This window comes from Protopterus annectens, chromosome 6.part0, assembly GCF_019279795.1.
Source record: "Protopterus annectens isolate FY-2018-M chromosome 6.part0, PAN1.0, whole genome shotgun sequence".
Classification (NCBI taxonomy): Eukaryota; Metazoa; Chordata; order Ceratodontiformes; family Protopteridae; genus Protopterus; species Protopterus annectens.
The window spans coordinates 1323214065-1323234229 of record NC_056737.1 but is presented as its reverse complement, the minus strand read 5'-3'; the positions used below and the strand labels follow the sequence as shown (position 1 = coordinate 1323234229).

Sequence of the window (20165 nt, the reverse complement as noted above, 5' to 3'; positions counted from 1 at the left end):
CATCTCAAGGATGTCTGAAAAGGAGATATCTTCAGAGGGGGATCTTGGGGACCCTTCTGACTCTAAGTCGGTATCCGATGTGATAGACTCGGGGGAGTCAACATGCTTCCTCTTGCATTTCCTTTTGCAGGGTGGTTCCTCTAAATGATCAGGGGAGGCCTCAGAAGAGGAAGATACACCCAAGGGGGTGTCCTGGAGTGCTGGATCCCCACACTTGGGGTCTGGAAGAGGGGCAGAGGCTGATGCAGGCACCCTGGGGGAAGGAGCCGATGGGGTCGATCGTGGGATTGACTCGGGGGCCAGTACACTCCTCATCACCTCGAAGGCGTCCCTGCCTGGACGCAGAGAGGGCTCCAGTTCTGAAGAAACCAGAACCCCTCCCCGCATGGAGGGGGACGGCTCCAAGGCAGATGTGGGAGCCGAGCTCACCTGAGCCGAAGCCCCGAGGGGGAGAGCGGGGTCGGACAAGGGTCTGATGCCACTCGCCCTCGGAGCCGACGAGGGAGTCTCGGCGCCCAGATCCCTCCAGGGAAGGTATCATGGAAGGGATCGGAGCCGATGATGGAACCAGAGGGGGTATCGGAGCCGACGGTTCCACAACTCGGACCCCAACGAACTCCGGCTCCGAGCTCATAGGATGAGTCGGAGGAGGAATATCTACAGTGGATGGAGCCGACACCTAATGAGGGGGGCTGGACAACATTTTAGCTAGGGCCTGCGATTTTAACAGCCTACTGACCACTCTTTCCAAGTCATGGTCCGAAAGTATAGAGGACCGAGAAGAGTGGGATGAGCGATGACTACGCTCAGAATGGAGCAGTGGCGACTTCGGAGCCGAACGTATCGACTCCAGAGAAGGAGACCTGGATCTTTTTCGACTCTCAAACGGCTCCGAGGAACATGTCGGAGCCGACTGGGAGGGAGGAACATCGGTTCCAGCTGGAGCCGAGATGGATTGTATGGCTTCACCCAACGACGGCTCCGAAATGGGAGCCGAAGGTTTAGGTGGCCTGGAAGATTTCACGGGCTGAGCCTTTGCCGGTGAATCTTGAGGTTTAAGCAAACCCCTCAGAATCAATTTATTTTTGCACTCCTGCAGGACTCTTGGACTGAAAGCATGGCAAATCGAGCAAGAGTCATGCAGGTGCACGGCGCCCAGACAATAAACACAATAAGTGTGACCATCTGTCAGAGACATCTTCTGACAGCATGAGTCACACTTCTTGAATCCGGATGGTTTAAGATCCTTGGACATCCTGGAAGAAAAACCAAGGACAAGAAACACACACAGAAGGTTAAGTACTAACCCTAAAAAAAATGCAGACTACAGTTACTACAACCAAAAAATTACAAGCAGTACTACAAACTATAGATAACTATCACTAAACACTAACAGTGATACTAAGGAAATTATTATATATATATATATATATATATATATATATATATATATATATATATATATTTTTTTTTTTTTTTTAAAGGAAGATGGAAAGAAAAGGTTACCCTCTAACTAAAACGGAAAACCTTTCTGAGGTAAGGAAAGGGAGAGAAGGGGGGAGGGGAAACTCTCTAACTTAAACTAGTTTCTTGGGGAGAAGTAATCGGAAACTAAACTAACTACAATACAACAGTCTAATCTAACGACTAATTCTACACTAAAACTGACAGTTTTGACAAGGAAAATACAATAATAATAAAGTTTTATATGACCTGAGCAAGTAGAACAACCTCGCAGCAGAAGCGGCAAATGAAATCGGGGTATCTAGCGCCAGGCATCATGGGATATAGGGGGGCCTTGAGCCAGTTAGCATCTCTCAAGCTTTTGAAGATGGCCGAGTTGGAGCCGAGGATCGGCTCCGAACCCAACCAGCAAGAATGAAGGCGAGATAGACAACTTAACATTAGACGTTACCCTGACATGTTTCTAGATAGAATATTTGATGAAGTTGTAAGGAAGAGACAAGGAGGTCACTTTGTGCCTTTAATAGGCATGGATAAGGGGACACGTGATAGAGGATACATCTACTACAAGCAACACTAAGAACTTTCAAAAGGCCCTCATCTTACAGTACAATTTACATTTCCAAACAATTAAGAACATAATAGACCACAATTGGAACATTTTTTAGAGTGGATGAGGAATATATGAATAGAGTGGGACAAAACCATGTTGTTGTTTATAAAAAGGATATGTGTTTCAAATCTATTATTGAGAGACCACTTAAGGGACCATCAGCGGGCGTATGAATAAATGTGGGCACTGCAATCAATGTAAGTTTATTATAGAAGGAACTGAAGTGGTCGTATCAGAATGAGGTGTTATAAAACAAGGACACAGGTTCAACTGTCACAGCACAGGATTAGTGCATGTTGCTAAATGCCAGCAATGTGAGTGCTTCTATATTGGTAAAACTAAAAACAAATTTAGAATTAGAATCTATTAACATCAATACAACATAGCAAAGGGTGATGATAGGAATGCACTAGCAAAATATATAAAAAGTAACCCATCCTATACTTTTTAATACACTGCTACAGATAAAGTTAATCTTGGCCAGAGGGGAGGACTATTGGATTTGTACTTGGAATATAAAGAATTAAAATGGCAGTTGAAATGTAATGCCACTGAATCCCCTGGCCTTAATGAAACCACCTCTTTAAGTAGTATATTAAAATTAAAAGGTGAGTTAGCTTTATAAATGTTTTAGGAGTAGGGAATTAATTTTTAACTATAATTGTTATAGGCATGAAGATACTGGGTAAGTTGATTTTAAACATAGTCTGTGTGATGTTTTTAGGAGCTATTTTTCAGTGTTTTGAAATGTTTTTTTATAGATTTAGATGTGAAGAAATGTGTACTTTTATGAATTTAAACACAATTTGATATGTTTTGGTATTTCAAGGGTTAATCAACAGAAGATTAATGAAGTCATGTGATACTATTGTATTTAAGGCAGATGTGTTTTGAATGCAATTTGTTCGGAATAAGTTGGATATGTGTCTGACGAAAGCACTTAACCCACAATAAAGTGATTACTGTGTTTGTTTCCCAGTTGTTTTGTTGTTTCTCAAAATTCCAGTGGTGTGTATATAATAATCACTCATATGGCAGATCCCTTATTTTGTAAACAAAATTAAGTTTTTGTTTACAAAAGTTTCCACAAAACAAACAGCACTAAATTTACCCGTTCTAAAGACTTAAACCTTGCCTATGATATAAATAGGACCTGTTGGAGAGATAGGTATATATCCCAGAGACTACCTCGTCTATGGAACAGGCTCCCCATCCATGTGAAGCAGAGTCCCTCCCTAAACCAATTCAAGTACAACTTAGACAACTGGATGGGAAATCGGAAAGTCATCCCTGGTTTGGTACCTATGTCTCTAATGGACACAGGTAACCTGTAACTGGTTCATCTCCCAGGCCCATGCTTATACTTATCAAGGGTATCAGAACTTGTCAGAGATTTGGGATGCATGGCTAGGCTTAAAAAGGCCCTTATGATCGTTAGCTAGTAAACACCTATGAACCTATGAACCTAGTTAACTTGTCTGCATAAATGCCTTCCTGCAGGCACATGGCTAATTAGCACAGGCCACTCGCCTAGAATGCCTCATTAACATATAGTTTGGCTGAGGTAGCTGTCTACCACAAAGGTCCTACAGGCTGTGTAGGATCACTGCAGTGGGCCCATGTTAGGGCTACCACTGGTGGTAGCTGTTTCTGAATCTGGTCCTTAGTGTGCCTTTCAAGATCAGTTTAGTCTTGGTGTCCATCTGCAAAACATTTGGCCTTGCTTTCCAGACTTAACAAAATTCCAACACAAATATAATCTGCTCTTGTATGAAGACAATTCATCTCCAGCTGCTACTCTGTGCTTTTAATCATTTTAATGACTTACCTTTCATTTTCTCCAATTTTTTACCTTCGCTCTCTCTCTCGCCCACTCTTGGGTGTGGGACACTGTCTCAAATCAAGAACGTTTCTTCTGCCCATTTCTGTGTAACACACCCACAGAAGTAGATGAAGGTTGACTGACAAGACCACTGCTCTGTGCTACCATGCTGATGGACAGCCAGTATGCAGTTACCTTGAAGGAATTTCACCAGGCTGTGACACTGAATTTTTCAATAAACTAAGTGAACTAAAAGTGACATGCCTAGTACTGCCTAGCTATCTACTATGCCTATCTTCATAGGTTCATAAGTAGGTACTAGGCTATCGACCCAAGGGCCTACGTAAGCCTAGCCAACAAGGTTCCCTGGCTTATGCCACCAAAGCAATCACACTATTGTCATGACCACTCAGTTCTGTGATGCTGTCCCATTTCCTAACAAAATCAGTAGAGTTAAGTGTGTAGTTCCTCCAAAGTACTGCTTACTGTTTCTATAAGAGCCATAAAGGCACGTCTTCTCTTCTTTTGTCAGACTGAATAAAGTCTTTTTAGTTACTTCTCTATTCCTTTCCCAGTCACTTTCTTACTTGTCTGTTTGTGCACATAATACTCTCCAGTGATTCATCCAAAATAAGTTAATATGATTTAACTTGAGTAATAATATGCAACACTCTCAAATCAAGTTACCCACAGATTTCTACAAAAAAGGCCTCAACCTAACATAACTCCTAATGTTCTGACATCAATCAGACAGATCACTTAGATCAAAGATTTCTTTTTTACTACAAATTCACAAAACCACCAGCTAACTAGAACCCCAAATTATACTCAAACTAGCACCTGGAATTTCCTGACAGATAAGGCCTAAAGAGCTCACTCCTCCACCATCTTGCTCACATGTACTAACTCTAACTGTAATCCTACTGCTGACCCTGTCCCTAACCCTAACCCTACACATGACAGTACTAAAACCTTTTCCCTAGCAGTATCTGTAAACAAGGCAAAAGGACACACAATACAAACAACACAAAATTTGCAAAATGCTGACTTTATCCACTTACCTAACAGTTAAACTAACCCTAATCTGTGAACACTTCCAAATTCACAGCAACTGCTATAACACAGCCTTGCACTTCAAAATTACCACTTTTTCATTCAAACATTAATTTTCCTGCACACTTTTGCTTACCTACATTATATAAAACTAAATTCAACCATTTCTGATTCACTCAAATGAGTATTCACTCATTTGTGTATTCTCTATTTTTACAGCTAAAAAAATCTTTCTACTAAATATGCATTCTACCATTTGAATTATACCCCCCCCCCCCCCCCACACACACACACACACACACACACACACACACACACACACACACACACACACACACACACAAACACACACACACACACACTATTCATAGTATATATGTACTTGGCCAGTTCTTGAAACAAATGTCTTTCAGGTCCTATGATCCCTGTTGTAGTCCTTAGAATTACAACAGGTTCCCGAAGAAGGTACTTTATTAAGCCGTTCCTGTCAGTTAGTACTGAAGTACTCATATTTTTTCCCTTGACCCTTTCAAGTGCTGTTAACCATTATCCTTTAACTGTTCTTCATCGGCTTGCTAAAACTTGGATTCTGCCTTCCCATCTGACTGCTAAGTAACTCCGAATTTATTAACATTCTTCTTTTCTAGCACAGTATTAGAGGCTTTGCTAAAGATTATCACCCTGTGGGGTATTTACAATGTCAGAATTTATGGACATTCTCTCTATTCCTCATGCAATCACCTCACTTCATTATCAGCTCACAAATCCGCTATTCACCTGGCAGAATGAAACACCTTCACAACACTCCATTTTATTCTGTCACTCCTAAGAATTTGTCCATAGTATCTATTGCATTTACACACTCTGTTTTACTATAAGAATTCAACAAGTACATGTACTGATTATTGTATTCTCCTGTATTTGCAGAAAAAGTACAAAGAAGAGGCTGAGAGAACTATGTCCCATTATGTACCTGTGCTAGACACACCTGAAATGCAGAGAGTAAGAGAGAACCAGAGAAATTTCAGTACTGTAAGTATTTGCATGCCTTGTCGTTCCACCTGTTGGCCACGTTTTCAGATTATGTATGTATGATGTTGTCTTCCAGAAAAGTATTTCTCAGAATACTTTTTATGCACTGTGTTTGTCTTTGAGCATTGTATTTTGGTTTAGACTTCCCCAAAAATATTTCCGATAATGTTGTCTAAGTTATTTGTCATTGAGCACAGACCTACAGTCTCCAGGCCACGACTGGAATGAACTGTTTTCTTCTTTTATTTTATTTTTTATCGCCTGAGGATTTCAACCAAAAAAAAACAAACAACAAAGACTGTTTTAATGATATTTTAACTCCCTTATTTTTATTTTTTCTTATAGCTTCAGTACCAGTCTGACCTTAAAATCACTAAAGGGAAAGTAACAGTGGTAAAAGACACGCCAGAAATACTGCGTGTTAAAGAGAATCAAAAGAATTTCAGCGTGGTATATTTATTTTGCTCATTTGTATTGCTTCCCACATTATTATGCTAGTCTAATTTTTACTTATTTAATATATTTTTAACAGCAGACTAACTCATTTTTCCTATCATGCAACACTTTATAAACAGACTGAAGTTAATTATTTATAAAAGTTATTAGAAGCACTTTCTGGCAAATGCAGTGGATCTGCATATTAGAGACAAGCATATTATGATAGATGAGCTATCAGTTTAACCACTGATACCTATAAGATATGGACTTATCCTTTACATAAATGCTGATATAATGAACCCAATAATATCATGTAGTACACTAATATGCCATCTAATGCTTGGGTGGTTAATTAATTAACTATAATAAATGTAATCTCTGCAACTAGTTAATCTATTTACTCTAACATTTAGTATAAGGTTTCCTGCTATCTTAATCAACTAGCGTTTGTGATTTCCTTAATGAGTTGTATTTTGCTCATACATAAGTAAACCAGTCCTGCTTTTTTTATTTCAGAAATAACCATAATACAGTGTGTGTGTACTGCCTGCCTGTTTCTTGTCTTGTCTGTGTGATCATGGCAATTATATGATCAGTTAGTGTTAAGTGTTTATCTGGTATTCTAATCAAAAAGCCTATGGCACGGTATAGAAAAATAGCAAAAATTATGTTACTTAAGAAGGACTCTGGTACCATAGGTGTGTATGTGTGGATACGTGTTTGTGGTAATCCTTACACTGTTTAACATTGTGGTTTTGTACTACATTATATTAAACGGTGGATAGTGTAGTCTTGTATTGTGTAGTGAAGTTCTGTATTGTCATGCATAACTCTTCTGTCTTGATTCTGAACATTAAGATATTATACAAAGAAGATGTTGGAACAGGAACGCCTCTTAAACAAACACCCGAGATGGAGAGAGTTAAACGTACACAGGAGGCGATTAGCTCGGTATATTTACTTTGTGTGTACCTCTCCTCCCAGCTAACATATTCCTATCACTACCTGCATTTAACATATCACACAGCTAATAAAACTTAACAAGATTTTGAAATATTGAAATTTGTGAGTGTACAGGGGTAAGCTGTTTCTGTTTTCCAAGGTCTGAAAGGGAAATAAGTGAGAGATCAGAGAAGGGAAGATGGTAAAGTTATTCTGCCAAGAATGATCATAATTTTGCAGGGCATGGTAGCTATGCCCAGTTTTGGGAAATTTGGGTTAGTTCACCTCTGTACTATTCCAATGTGGACTATGATTTCTAACATCTAAACTTCTCTTATTTATTTCAAGGAGTTAATGACATCACTTACCAATAAAGCTCTTCACGCTTTTTCCAGAGTGTTCAGGTTTCTTAAGAAACATTTGAGCTAACCACTTCTAATGCGTGCAAACTGATAATTTCTTTTTTTTCTGCCAAAATAAACAGTTATTGCTTTCCATTGACATATGAATCAAACCACTAGGTTAAAATTATTGTCAGTCTTCCAGCTGTTAAAAGTATATGAACAGTTAGTCAGTTTTCCAATTTGTAATCTGAAAAAAATAAAGATAATTTTTCCAAGGCATCAACAATGCTAACTGCCTTTTTAGAACTACTGAGGAACGGTGTAATTGTTTCACATACATACAGTGTGTGTGTGTGTGTGTGTGTGTGTGTGTGTGTGTGTGTGTGTGTGTGTGTGTGTGTGTGTGTGTGTGTGTGCGTGTGTGTGTGTGTGTGTATATATACATCTATATATATTTATCTATATACAGATGTATAAACACACACACACACACACACACACACATATATATATATATATATATATATATATATATATATATATATATATATATATATATATGCACACAAAATATCACAGTGTTGAAACCCACAGTCCTGAAATGCATTATCCTAGTAACATTAATACAAAAGACCAGAATGCCGATGACCACAATGTCTAAAATTTTTGAATACTGGATATCACTTCCAGTGTAAGCCCAAGAACAAGTGCTATCATGGGTCCTACAAGGGGAGCAAGTCCATAAGTTTGGCATTGTGGTCTTCTATATTATGTTACTGGGATCATGCATTTCCAAATTGTGGGCTTCAACCTTGTGTTAGTAAAGTGTGTGTGTGTGTGTGTGTGTGTGTGTGTGTGTGTGTGTGTGTGTGTGTGTGTGTGTGTACCTGTGTGTGTCTGTGTCTGTGTGTGTGTGTGTGTGTGTGTGTGTGTGCGTGTGCGTGTGCGTGTGCATGTGCGTGTGTGTGTGTACTTATGTTTCGATGCAAACTATGGATGGAGCACAGTGAGCTCATGGTAAAACTAAGAGATGGCATGTGTTTGTGAAGTAATAAATCCTCATTGTATAGCAGAGCATAATACAAAGGTAGGTTCATAGGAGTATACTAAGCTAATGACCACAAGGGCCTTTTTAAGCCTAGCCATGCATCCCAAATCTCTGACAAGTTCTGGTACCCTTGATAAGTGTAAGCAGGGTCCTGGGAGGTGAAACACTTACAGGGTCCTGGGAAAATTAATCATTTACAGGCTGCCTGTATCCATTGGAGACACAGGTGCCAAGCCATTGATGAATTTCCTGTGCCCCATCAAATTCTCCAAGTTACACTTAAATTGGGTTAGGGAGGAACTCTGCTTCACATGGATGGAGAGTCTGTTCCAGAGAAGGGGTAGTCTCTGGGATATTACAGGCAAGGTTTAAGTCTTTAGAATGGGTAATTCTGGTGCTGTTTGTTTTGCAGATATGCAGGAGGTCCATCAGAGTGGGGTCTGTCAATCCCATGTATGCCAAGCATAGATCTCCCCTCAACAGTCTGTAGGAGACAGAATACAGGTATAGGGCCTTGGGGCAGTCTGCACATGACATGTTACTTATGCCTTTTATTCTCTGTGGATGTTCCAATTGCTGGATATGCCTGGTTAGGTACATACCAAATAGAGCATTGTACTCAATGATAGGATGTTCCCTTTATTCCAGAAAGACAGTAAGACAGTAACTTACAGGTGTAATGCAGATGGTAAAAACTATGCACAGAACAGACATAAAATGGGATAAAATTATATGTCTGAAAGAGACTAGCTGCTGGAACATTTCAGCAACATGCAAACAGCCAAATCAACAGAAGTGGAAAAAAACACCTGTGACATCGCACAGTATTTGTGCCTTTCTGCAGAGAATGCTAAAATAACAAACTTTGAGGTTGTAACACAGCAGAATGTGGAACGGTAACCTGTATGGTGAACAGGCAGTTGAATACTAACAAAGTAAACTGTCGATCCTGTTTTGATTTTCTCGTTATATCCACATTTTGAGCTATTATACAAATAGCCCTCAAAACCACTTGCAGTACAGTATCAGTAAATTCTAACCACCGTCAATTAAATGAAGACAAAATACATCCCATACTGTAGTGACCACAAAATGTATTTGCCATCTTGGTTTCATCATAAAATGCTCAAATATATCCATCCTGTCACCTGTGGAAGGACATGTTTAAGATAATAACAAGTCATGTAGGATACATGTTGCTATTTAACAAAATGCAGTTATTGCACATAGAAGTCAAACTTTAATCTAAACTGAAAATTAAGGATTTGTAAATCAAAACATTAGGCAGTGACTGTGAGATTTATCTGTAGTAAAACTACCACATCATCATATTATGTTGTATGAAAGCTATGACCTGGTAGCAGTTTGCTTAGTGGATGTTTAGCATTTTAATTACAATAAGGTCTTGCAGGGTACTCGGGTGTCTGTTTTATAGGACTCTAGGAAACTGCACTTGAAATAGTAGACCGTAAACAAACTGACCTCTAGGTTATGCAAAATACGTAACAAAAATGAAAACATCGCTTTCTGCTAGACAAGAATGTGAAGATGAAAATTAGCATAAAGAATCACTTACACGCATAAACAAGCTCTCTGTAAATTGTCTGTGGATAGACAGAGGGGAATGTACGTAAAACACTTGGAAGGCATGGTAATTTACTACCGAAATAAAATGTTGTAAAGGAACAATTATCTGAACCACAACATGTGGAACAAATGGTACAACTACATCAAAATTAGATCTGTGACATATTGAGATTATGGTGAAGGGAGATTATAATGTCACAATCTACAGCAGTTGGACAATTGACCAAGTCATCAGAATGCAAACATTGGACAAGAGTTAATACGGTTCCCTATCAGAAGCCTGAAACACTATAAGCCTGAAAATCAAAATCCTGAAAACACAAATAATGCTAATATGTCACTATAAAGACACTAATATCTACCAACTGACCCTGACCCTAACCCTAACCCTACACACTCACCTGACCCGCGCCCTAACCCTAACTCACTTAAACCGCCCCAACCCCAATATTTGTCACTATTGCATACATGCCTAACCTGCGCCCTAACCCTAACTCACTTAAACCACCCCTAACCCTAACATAAAACCAACACACTTACCCTGACGCATGACCCAACACCACAGGGTTAACAATAGCAAAGCCACAATGACGTCAGTATGTCCATTTTGTGTTTTCAGGATTTTGAGTTTCAGGATTTTGGTCTTTCAGGATTTTGAACTTTCAGTCTATAGTTTTCAGGATTTTGATTTTCAGGCTTATAGTGTTTCAGGCTTCTGATAGGGAACCGTTAATACATTGTGGAAGAACATAAGCATGTATTTATCACATATGTGAAAAAAAGCTAGGATGAAGCACACAAGGGTAACGTTATATGGCAGTAGCTGATAACTTCTGACAGAAGGAGATTGGCTAACTCAGAAATCAGTGACAGTGTTACTGTAATACAGCTGTGTAGTCACCATCCCATGTGAAAAACGTAGGATTTCCCACCACTCATTCCTATAGAAAAAGTCTACTGCATTTGTGATAATGCTTATCCCAGGTAAAAAAAATGGCGCATTCTGTATAGAAATAATTTCAATGTGCATTTAATTCCAGGAAAATATTTTGATGCTATAATCATTTTTTTTTGGGGGGGGGTAATCAGTAGTATATAGATTATAATTACTCTTAGGGGCCCTATTAATATTTATTTTAATTAGCAACATTTTGTTGATTGGGTTGGCCCTCTAGGGCTACTGCTCATTGTCTTAGGTGACCAAAAATACAGAAAAAAATGGAATAAGCATAGTAACATTTTATACCGCCAGTAACATAAAAGTAGAGCAGCAGCAATATACACAGACAATAATATAAAAGCACAGTAGTATTACACACAGGCATTAATATAAAGACTAGGCGGCATTATACATGCAGTATCATGCCAGTGAGCATTATAAACACACCTCCAATCACTGTTAAGTCATTATGTGTCTGAAATATGGAAGTCATGATGTTCACTTCATGAGTGATGCTCAAGATGTGGATCTTTTTTTTTTTCACTCTTTGAACCCACTGTCTCTGAATCATTAGTCATCACCACAGCCAATCAGGTCATTCCTTCCCCATCACCTGGTTAGGGTGGACTGGGAGGGGTCATTATTCAGAATGATATCAAGGGTGGTTTGAAGTTTTTCTTCTTAGTTTCATGGACCTTTCACATGCACCCAGTAAGGCGTAGGGAGTGGGCAGGCATGCAATGGGCTGAAGACGAAGGCTGTCTCCTCACAGAATCCCAGTCATTTGAGTCCCAATCAGGAATCCATCCCTGACACCATAGAGCCAAATTGTGAGAGGTGAATTTTAACTTGTGTGTCAAAAACATGTAAGTGCTTAGTTATGATTGAAGAGACCCTGTCATAATTGTAGTACACCCAGCCTTAGCTGCTCTGATGTACTGCAGGTTACCACGACGAAAATGAAAGAGCATCAAGCATTTTACAGCCATGAAAAGCTATAAAATACCGAGTGCTACCACACAGAGAGCAGGCATAAGAGGTGTCCCTATGACAGGCTTTTTTTGTTGTGTCTTTCGGCTTTTCCCGGTTAGAGGTCACCACAGCGGAACTCCAGTCCGCTAATGATTGGCAGTAGATTTTTACTTGCCGAGTTGCCAGCCCTGACGCACAACCTTCAATGAAGGTACACCCATTCATGCATGTCTGCAAACAGAAAACGCTCTAGCTGAGAATCGAACGGGACAACGTCTTACTGTCAGCCGACAGCAATACCGCAGCACCACCACCGCAGTGTCTAACAGTTTTTAAAGCTGCTAAACAATTCTGTCTGCCTTTTGTTTGGCAGTGAGAATTGTTTTACAGCTTTTTATAGCTGTTTTAGGTTCTCTGTGCTATTCTGCAGTGGACGCGCTATATGCTCGAGCAAAAAAAAAAAATTCAATTATAACAGCTCTAAGCTGTACGTAACAAAAATTGTTATATGCCTCTTTATCAACAGAGACGTGCATAGAAAATTTGCCTTTTCCCAGTTTCAAAGTAATCATTACGTTCTGTGTACTACATGACTTTTATAATTAACAATCTAAATGTATATGTATGTATATATATATATATATATATATATATATATATATATATATATATATATAATATATAATGTATATATATATATATATATATATATATATATATATATATATATATATATATATATATATTGCGTCTAGATGACGCAGTTGAATCTTTTAATACTACCTTCCTGAACATCCTTAATTACCATGCCCCATAAGATTTTCCAGAACCAAAGCACAACTCTCCCCATGGCTACAGAAAACCACTAAGTCAGAAATGAAAAACAGGGATAAAGCCTGGGAGCACTGGTGCAAAACCAAAACCCCCCTCAGCTAGACAGAAATTCCTAGAACTACAATAGAGTCAAAAGCTAATAAAACAGGACAAATTCCAATACTAACAGTCTGCCCTAGACTCCTCACAACACAGCCCCAAACAATTCTGGTCCTCCATAAACTCCATCCTCCATAAACTCCATCCTCCACCCAGGTAAAGTCAGTACCCCTCCTCCTAACATCCCTCACTCCTCAGAAAATATTGCTACCTCATTCAACACACTTCACCCAAACCATACTATCACTAGCTAAACACCACAACCCCCCTCCTGTCCAACCCACACCTTCAACTAGTAATCTCCCCACTGCCTTCTCTTTTTCTCCTGTACCTACCTCCAACATAAAAAAACTCTTAACTAAACTTAAACCCACCAAATTAGCAGCAGACAACCTCCCAAGTGAATACCTACAAATCGCAGCTGATGCTCTGGCCTACCCAGTATCCATCTTGATTAACCGATCTCTGTCAGAAAGTTACGTTCCCACATTGTGGAAAGTCTCACATATAATTTCCCTCCACAAAAGCGGACCCTCTGCAGAACTAACCAATTACCCCCATAGCTATTCTCTCTCCACTCTCCAAAATACTAGAGATGCATACACTCTCAGGTCTCAGACTACCTCCTTACTAACAACCTCCTTTCCAGTACTCAGCATGGTTTCCGACCAAACCATAGCACCACCACTGCCTTACTCTCCTTTACTAACACTATCCTTCAGCATTAAAACAATGGCTATCTCTCCTCTGCTACTTTCCTAGACCTATCTAAAGCATTTGACATGGTCCCACACAAACAACTTATCTCTGTCCTCAATAACCTATCCTTCTCACAATCAGTCAGCAACTGGTTTCAGAGTTACCTGTCTGACCGCCAACAATCCGTTGTATGGCAGAATGACATATCTCCCCAACTACCTGTCTCCATAGGGGTTCCCCAAGGATCCATCCTTGGACCCTACTTTTCTCTGTTTACACCAATAATCTAGCCTCTGCCACCAAACATGGCACACTCATCCAATACGCAGATGACTCTACCATCATCTGCTCAGCCCAGTCCCTACCCAAACTGCAACAAGTCACACAGGAAGCCTTTTCCTCTGTTGAAACATGGTTATCCGATGCCCAATTAATACTCAACCCAAACAAAACTAAACTACTCATCTTCCAACCCACCAAACATACTCAGAACAACTCTCACTTTAACATCACAGCAAAGACAACACCACTATATACCCAACTGAACACACCAAATTGCTAGGAGTGGAAATAGACAATAAACTAAAATTTGACATTCACATATCCATGACCATAAAAAGTCCACAAAAAACTAGGAGCGTTATACAGAAATAAACAAATTCTCACCAAAGCAGCAAAGATTTCAATAGCAAATTCCCACCTTATCTCCACCCTACTTTATGCCTCTCCAGTATATACCAACCTAAGGCAATGTTATCTAAACAAGCCAGAGACCTGCTACAACAAAATCGCAAAATTCGCCACAGGGGCATCCTACCGTAGTCACCACTGTCTCTCACTTGCTGAACTGGGCTGGCTTGAACTCCCTCACCTCCTTCAGTGGTATCAACTCTCACTCGCCCACAAACTAGTAAACCATCCACTAAATGTCCCATCCCTCCAGAATCTACTCCAACCCTATCGCACCACCAGACCACTAAGATCCAGCAACAAAAATCACTTGCAGATCACTAAAGCCAATAACTCTGCTGGTGAAGCACTATTCTCTTGCGCCATAGCCAAATTATGGAACTCACTCCCACCCACAATTACCTCCGTACCATCATGCACCAACTTCAAAACTTTATTAAAAGCGCACCTAAAAACATGCTGGCTATGCCCTTGCAACTCCCACTCTTAATATCACCCACCCCATCCAACCACTACCTTTCTTTCCACTCCACTAACTACCTTGATTATAGCAAGCTCAGATGCTCATAAGCCTAGTACTTATTATACAGCAGGAACTTCTCATTGTTACATTTGTTAATGCCTGTTATGTACTTCACAGATAAAGATTCTAGTTGTCTACTGATGTACTATGTTCTTCATCTGTAAATATGTTGTAAGTAATTTCTATGTTAAATTGTTAATCACTATGTAATCCAATGTAACTACTGTCTGTTTATTTTACTGTGGAGCTTTTCTCCCCAGGCCTCCGCTGAAAATGGACCCATGTCCAGTCGGACACTCCCGGTCAACAAATTTAAATAAATAAATTAAATAAATATATATATATATATATATATGTACACACACACACACACACACACACACACATATATATATATATATATATATATATATATATAGATATATATAGATATAGATAGATAGATAGCAGTTGCCAAACAGAATTATGAATACAGGTACTCAGTAGAGTTAAATCAATGCTAAAGTTGTAAATGCTGGATTAGAAGAAGGGTTCCCATTGTAAGCGAAGTGCAATCTTCAGAACTGTTAACACTGAAGTGAGATTAGGGAGAAATGTATAGCAAGTCCCAAACTGTTGTATCTTGGATAATAATATTTTTTTCAAAGGTACATCAGTCTTAGAGTTAATGCATATATATAAGTAGCGCAGTGTGGTGGTACATCTTTCCACAATGGGAGTAATGGGAGTACAGGGGGCTTGACCCCTTCAAAAAACATTTTTTTTAATATGTTACCATGACCTTTGTAGTTTGTTGTTTTTTTTCTTGAGAATCACACTTGATTATTCATAGTTTTTGGACTCACCCAGTCACACTTTGGAAAACTGACAATTATAAATGTAGATTCTTTTAACCAAAGGAGAAATGAGTCAGCAGACTGTTGAAGTTAAAATGTGCTGTATAATGCTAAACACTAGTGGTACATCTCCTATGCAACACCAAAAGATATGGTAACATTGTAACTTACTTTGCCATTACTGACTATAATCTGACAAATGAAAACTTGCAGTTATTTTGTATCTTAGTATCACTGCATATAGCCTAAGCAGCGATATTCTAAAATCACAGAATAAACAGATCAATAAGAACTAAAGAATGTCAAGTCAAAGAAAACATTATTGTCATTCAGAACTACACAGCAGTGTAGCTGAACAAAATTACAATGCTTCATTCTCAATGTAGGAAACAGTTGCATATATAGATAGAGAAAAATTAATAAAATATCACAGTAGAAATGTAATAAGTAGCAATTAGTAAATAAAGTAGGACAGCAGTGACCCACACCCATCCCAGAACAGGAGACAAGGAAGAGAAAGAACAAGTAAAATTTGCAGAGTCACACATTATATAGTAGATCAGAAAGACACAGGGCCAGATTCAATAATGCCTTCACTAAGTATACACTAATTGTACATGGTATGTACTCAATATAATTCTTATATCATTTTTTGTGCTTTCTAGTCACTCAGAAAGATTACACTAAGTGTACTATAGTGTAAACTTTGTGGTAACCTTTATGAACCCCTGTCAATACTTAAAGGTGCAAGAATATTAGCAGGAAAACTAAAGTTAGGAAGAGGAAGGTGTGAGTTATGTCTATATTGTCTGTTCACTCAGAACAATATACACTTAGTGTAGGCTTTATTGAATCCTAGGGGTAATATTGTGACATATTTTGCCATCACAGAATGTAATGCGATAACTGCAAGAGGTTGCAGTTATTTGATATCATAATAACTCTGCTAGAGAATGTGTCTTTATGCACAAAAGAACATGCATTCCACCCAACCTTTCTTTACCCAAATGTGCAATTGGTGACAAGTAGGTAAAATGTATGACATTTGTTAATACTTCAGACTGGAAATGCAAAAATAGCAAAAATCAAATGCAGCAATGCATTTCATTGTTCCAGTTTAAAGAGCATAAAACTATCATGAATTTATGCTTCAAAATGTAATTGGGCAGTTTAGAAAATTGTCACCTCCCCCCAATTTAGATGATTTCTCAGGATCAAAAAGAGTGAAGTACCTCATAATATTTGATATAAAAATATCCATATTGAGAAAGCAATTACTGAAAAACAAATGTAGGTATTATGTAATAAGAGTTATTATACATTTATTGAGTAACTAGCAATTCTTAATCCATTTAACACATTGTCTCTAGCAATGAGTGATGATATAACCTTACTTGAGATGATGTAAGTGCCTGTGAGAAAATAGAAGCACTTTATATTTATTTAACGTAACTTTCTCTATAGAGTATTCTTATTTCTTGTTTTGTTCTTCATGTGTATAACATCTGTAGATAAAGTACAAAGAAGATATTGGAAAAGGAATCCCTGTTGCTGACCTGCCAGAAGTGAAGCGAATAAAGGAGACACAGAAGAACATTAGCTCGGTAGCAGCTGATAATGTTTTTCCTTGTGGTTTACCTTCCCTGTTTATCAACTAAAACTCATCTTCCATTTCCCCTTTTTAACCTTTGAAAAAATATCTTTTCCCAACTAGCATTAACAAGATTGTACCTCTTACACAGTCACCCTAATACTGACTCATGAAGAAACACAGGCTTCCTGAAGGAGTAATTTATACCCACTACTAAAAATGTTTCATTTACTGCCTTAATATCTGCTGTAATTGTTAAAAACTCAGTTATACAGACTAAATACTAGAAATCCTAGCTTAGTGTTGCACCCTGCACCAACCAGTGTTTCTCCCTGCTTTGTGAGTCATGTGTGGCATAACACAGTCTTGTTTTGTAAGTGCATGTTCAGTTTTGCAAAGCACCTATGGATACAACACAGACTCATTTTATAATTGTTGGTAATGACTCTACCTAAAATATGTGATCATGCGTAGCTGATTTACCAGTGACAGCAGAGAATTGTAAAACACAGACTGATATTATACGTGCTAACTTAGCTGAGCAAAATTATATGATACATTCATTCATTCTCTGATTAACCACTTAATCCATTTCAGGGTCACAGGGCAGCCAGAGCCTATCGCAGCACTCATTGGGTGCAAGACAAAGAAAGTAATCCCTGACAGGATGCCAGCCTGTCTCTGGATATGTGCATAGACACACACACACACACACACACACACACACACACACACACACACACACATATGCACTGTCACTCTAAAATGGCACACACACTTTATGGGCAATCTGGAAAACTGACAATTCATCTGAAGTATATCTTTGAGATATGGGAAGAAAATGGAACACCCAGCAAAAACGTACAGGGTAAATAGGCAGACTTTACATGGAAGGTACCCCGATTAAGAACCAAACTGCAGAACCAGGAAATATGAGGGAGCAATGCTATGCAATGTGCATTGTGGTACAATGCAGTCTAAGTCAACAAATATTAGCATAACTATGTAAGAGACTTGCCTACATTGGCCGTTTTTTTTTTTTCCAACTGCTGGTACAGTTTAGTGAATGTCTTCGGATAATGCCTAGTTTGATCTTAAAAGTTGTCTCAGTTACACAGATCTTGTGATACAATCAAGTTGCCAAAAAAAGAAAGACAATTTTTTGTTTGTTTGTTTGTTTGTTTGTAAGGAACATTGGCTTTGTACATCCTATTAGAGACTCTGACAATTCAGATGCCCTGTTTGTAGATAACCAACATATCATAAAGAAAGGCAGGCATGACCAAAAGAGGGTTGGTCATCCACCTGTCATTGGAGTTTGAGGTATGCAATGGATTCATCAACATCAGTCAGAGCCATCAACTACCTCTGCAGTAAAACCAACTGAATCTAGGAAGAGGAGCCTGATAGTAGCACCAATTGTGCCACTTCATATGGCCGCAGGTTTGATAATGGCTGCTAGTGTTAGTGTGTTATCTGATCTCTGTTCAGTAAGGTCAGCCTAAAATGTAATGCCCAATATGAGGATTTGGCTCAGTATGCAAAAATACATCCAACATCCTTTTTTCATCATCCACTGCAAAAAAGGAATCCATCCTGGTAGTTGTGTAAGGTCATTTTTTCTCTCAGAGACATCCGCAGGATAGGATTGCTAGTCGTTATTTAATGGCTGTTTCACATTTTAATTAAAATGAGACCACACTGAGCACTCGAGTGTTATTTTTACAAGAGAAGAAGAAGAAGAAGCAACTTAAATAGTAAACAGCAGGGAAAAAATGCCCTTTAATTAAACAAATGATGAATACACTGACTCTGTACTTACTAGATGTAAATGTGAATTTGAAAATGACCATAAAGAAGGCACAATGTGATCCAACATTTGCAAAATGTAGCAAAGCAGTAGTTAAATGAACAAAAAAAATGAAAAACCTGTACACTGATACCAAAATTAGGGCAGTGACATAGTAGAAGCATGTAAACAAGAGATTGTAAAGCAACAATAGTCAGATAACTGAGCAAGATGACAGAATGCAAACCTAGGATACAACTATGGTAGACAGTGTAAAGACAGAATGGATTTATTTATCAATTGTGTGTGTGTGTGTGTATATATATATATATATATATATATATATATATATATATATATATATATATATATATATATATACAACAAGGAGGAAGCAATCAGCTTAGAAACATAGGGGTAAAATTATACTGTAGGAGTTGATAATAAATTAAACTACTAAATGAAGTAGATTGGCTAACTCCAAAGTCGCCAACAGTTGAATGCAGCTAATATAGGGTAGGCACCTTTCTATGTGAAAAAACATGGCTTCCCACCATTCATACTTCAGTTCTAGAATTTTCATAATCAAAAAGACTTCTGGAGATTCTTATTGACTATAAAGAATGTATTAGATGTATGATAAAGCTTAGCCCATTTAATAACTTCACATTCCATACAAAATAATGTTCACTGTGCACTTGTTCATCCCAGAAAAAATAATTTGATACTATTATTATATTATATCTTCCCCGAAAAAATTATCAGTAGCATATAGATTATAGTTACTGTTAAATGCCCTATTAATAATGATTCATTTCTGGGTACAGATGTGAAAAAAAAACTTGTTAA

At 38.4% G+C, this 20165-nt stretch overlaps 1 protein-coding gene across 13 annotated transcripts in view; it reads left to right on the top strand.

Annotated features, from left to right (window-relative positions):
* Window positions 1-20165, top strand: part of NEB (nebulin) — a 619289-nt gene that overhangs the window by 524051 nt on the left and 75073 nt on the right. For 8 of the 13 annotated variants that reach the window (XM_044074886.1, XM_044074893.1, XM_044074887.1 and 5 more), the window contains 4 exons: window positions 5880-5984; window positions 6330-6434; window positions 7281-7373; window positions 17448-17540. In XM_044074886.1, the coding sequence (XP_043930821.1) occupies window positions 5880-5984; window positions 6330-6434; window positions 7281-7373; window positions 17448-17540 (396 nt within the window). The remainder of the gene's footprint in view (window positions 1-5879; window positions 5985-6329; window positions 6435-7280; window positions 7374-17447; window positions 17541-20165) is intronic. The other 5 variants (XM_044074896.1, XM_044074894.1, XM_044074899.1 and 2 more) reach the window with 3 other exon arrangements.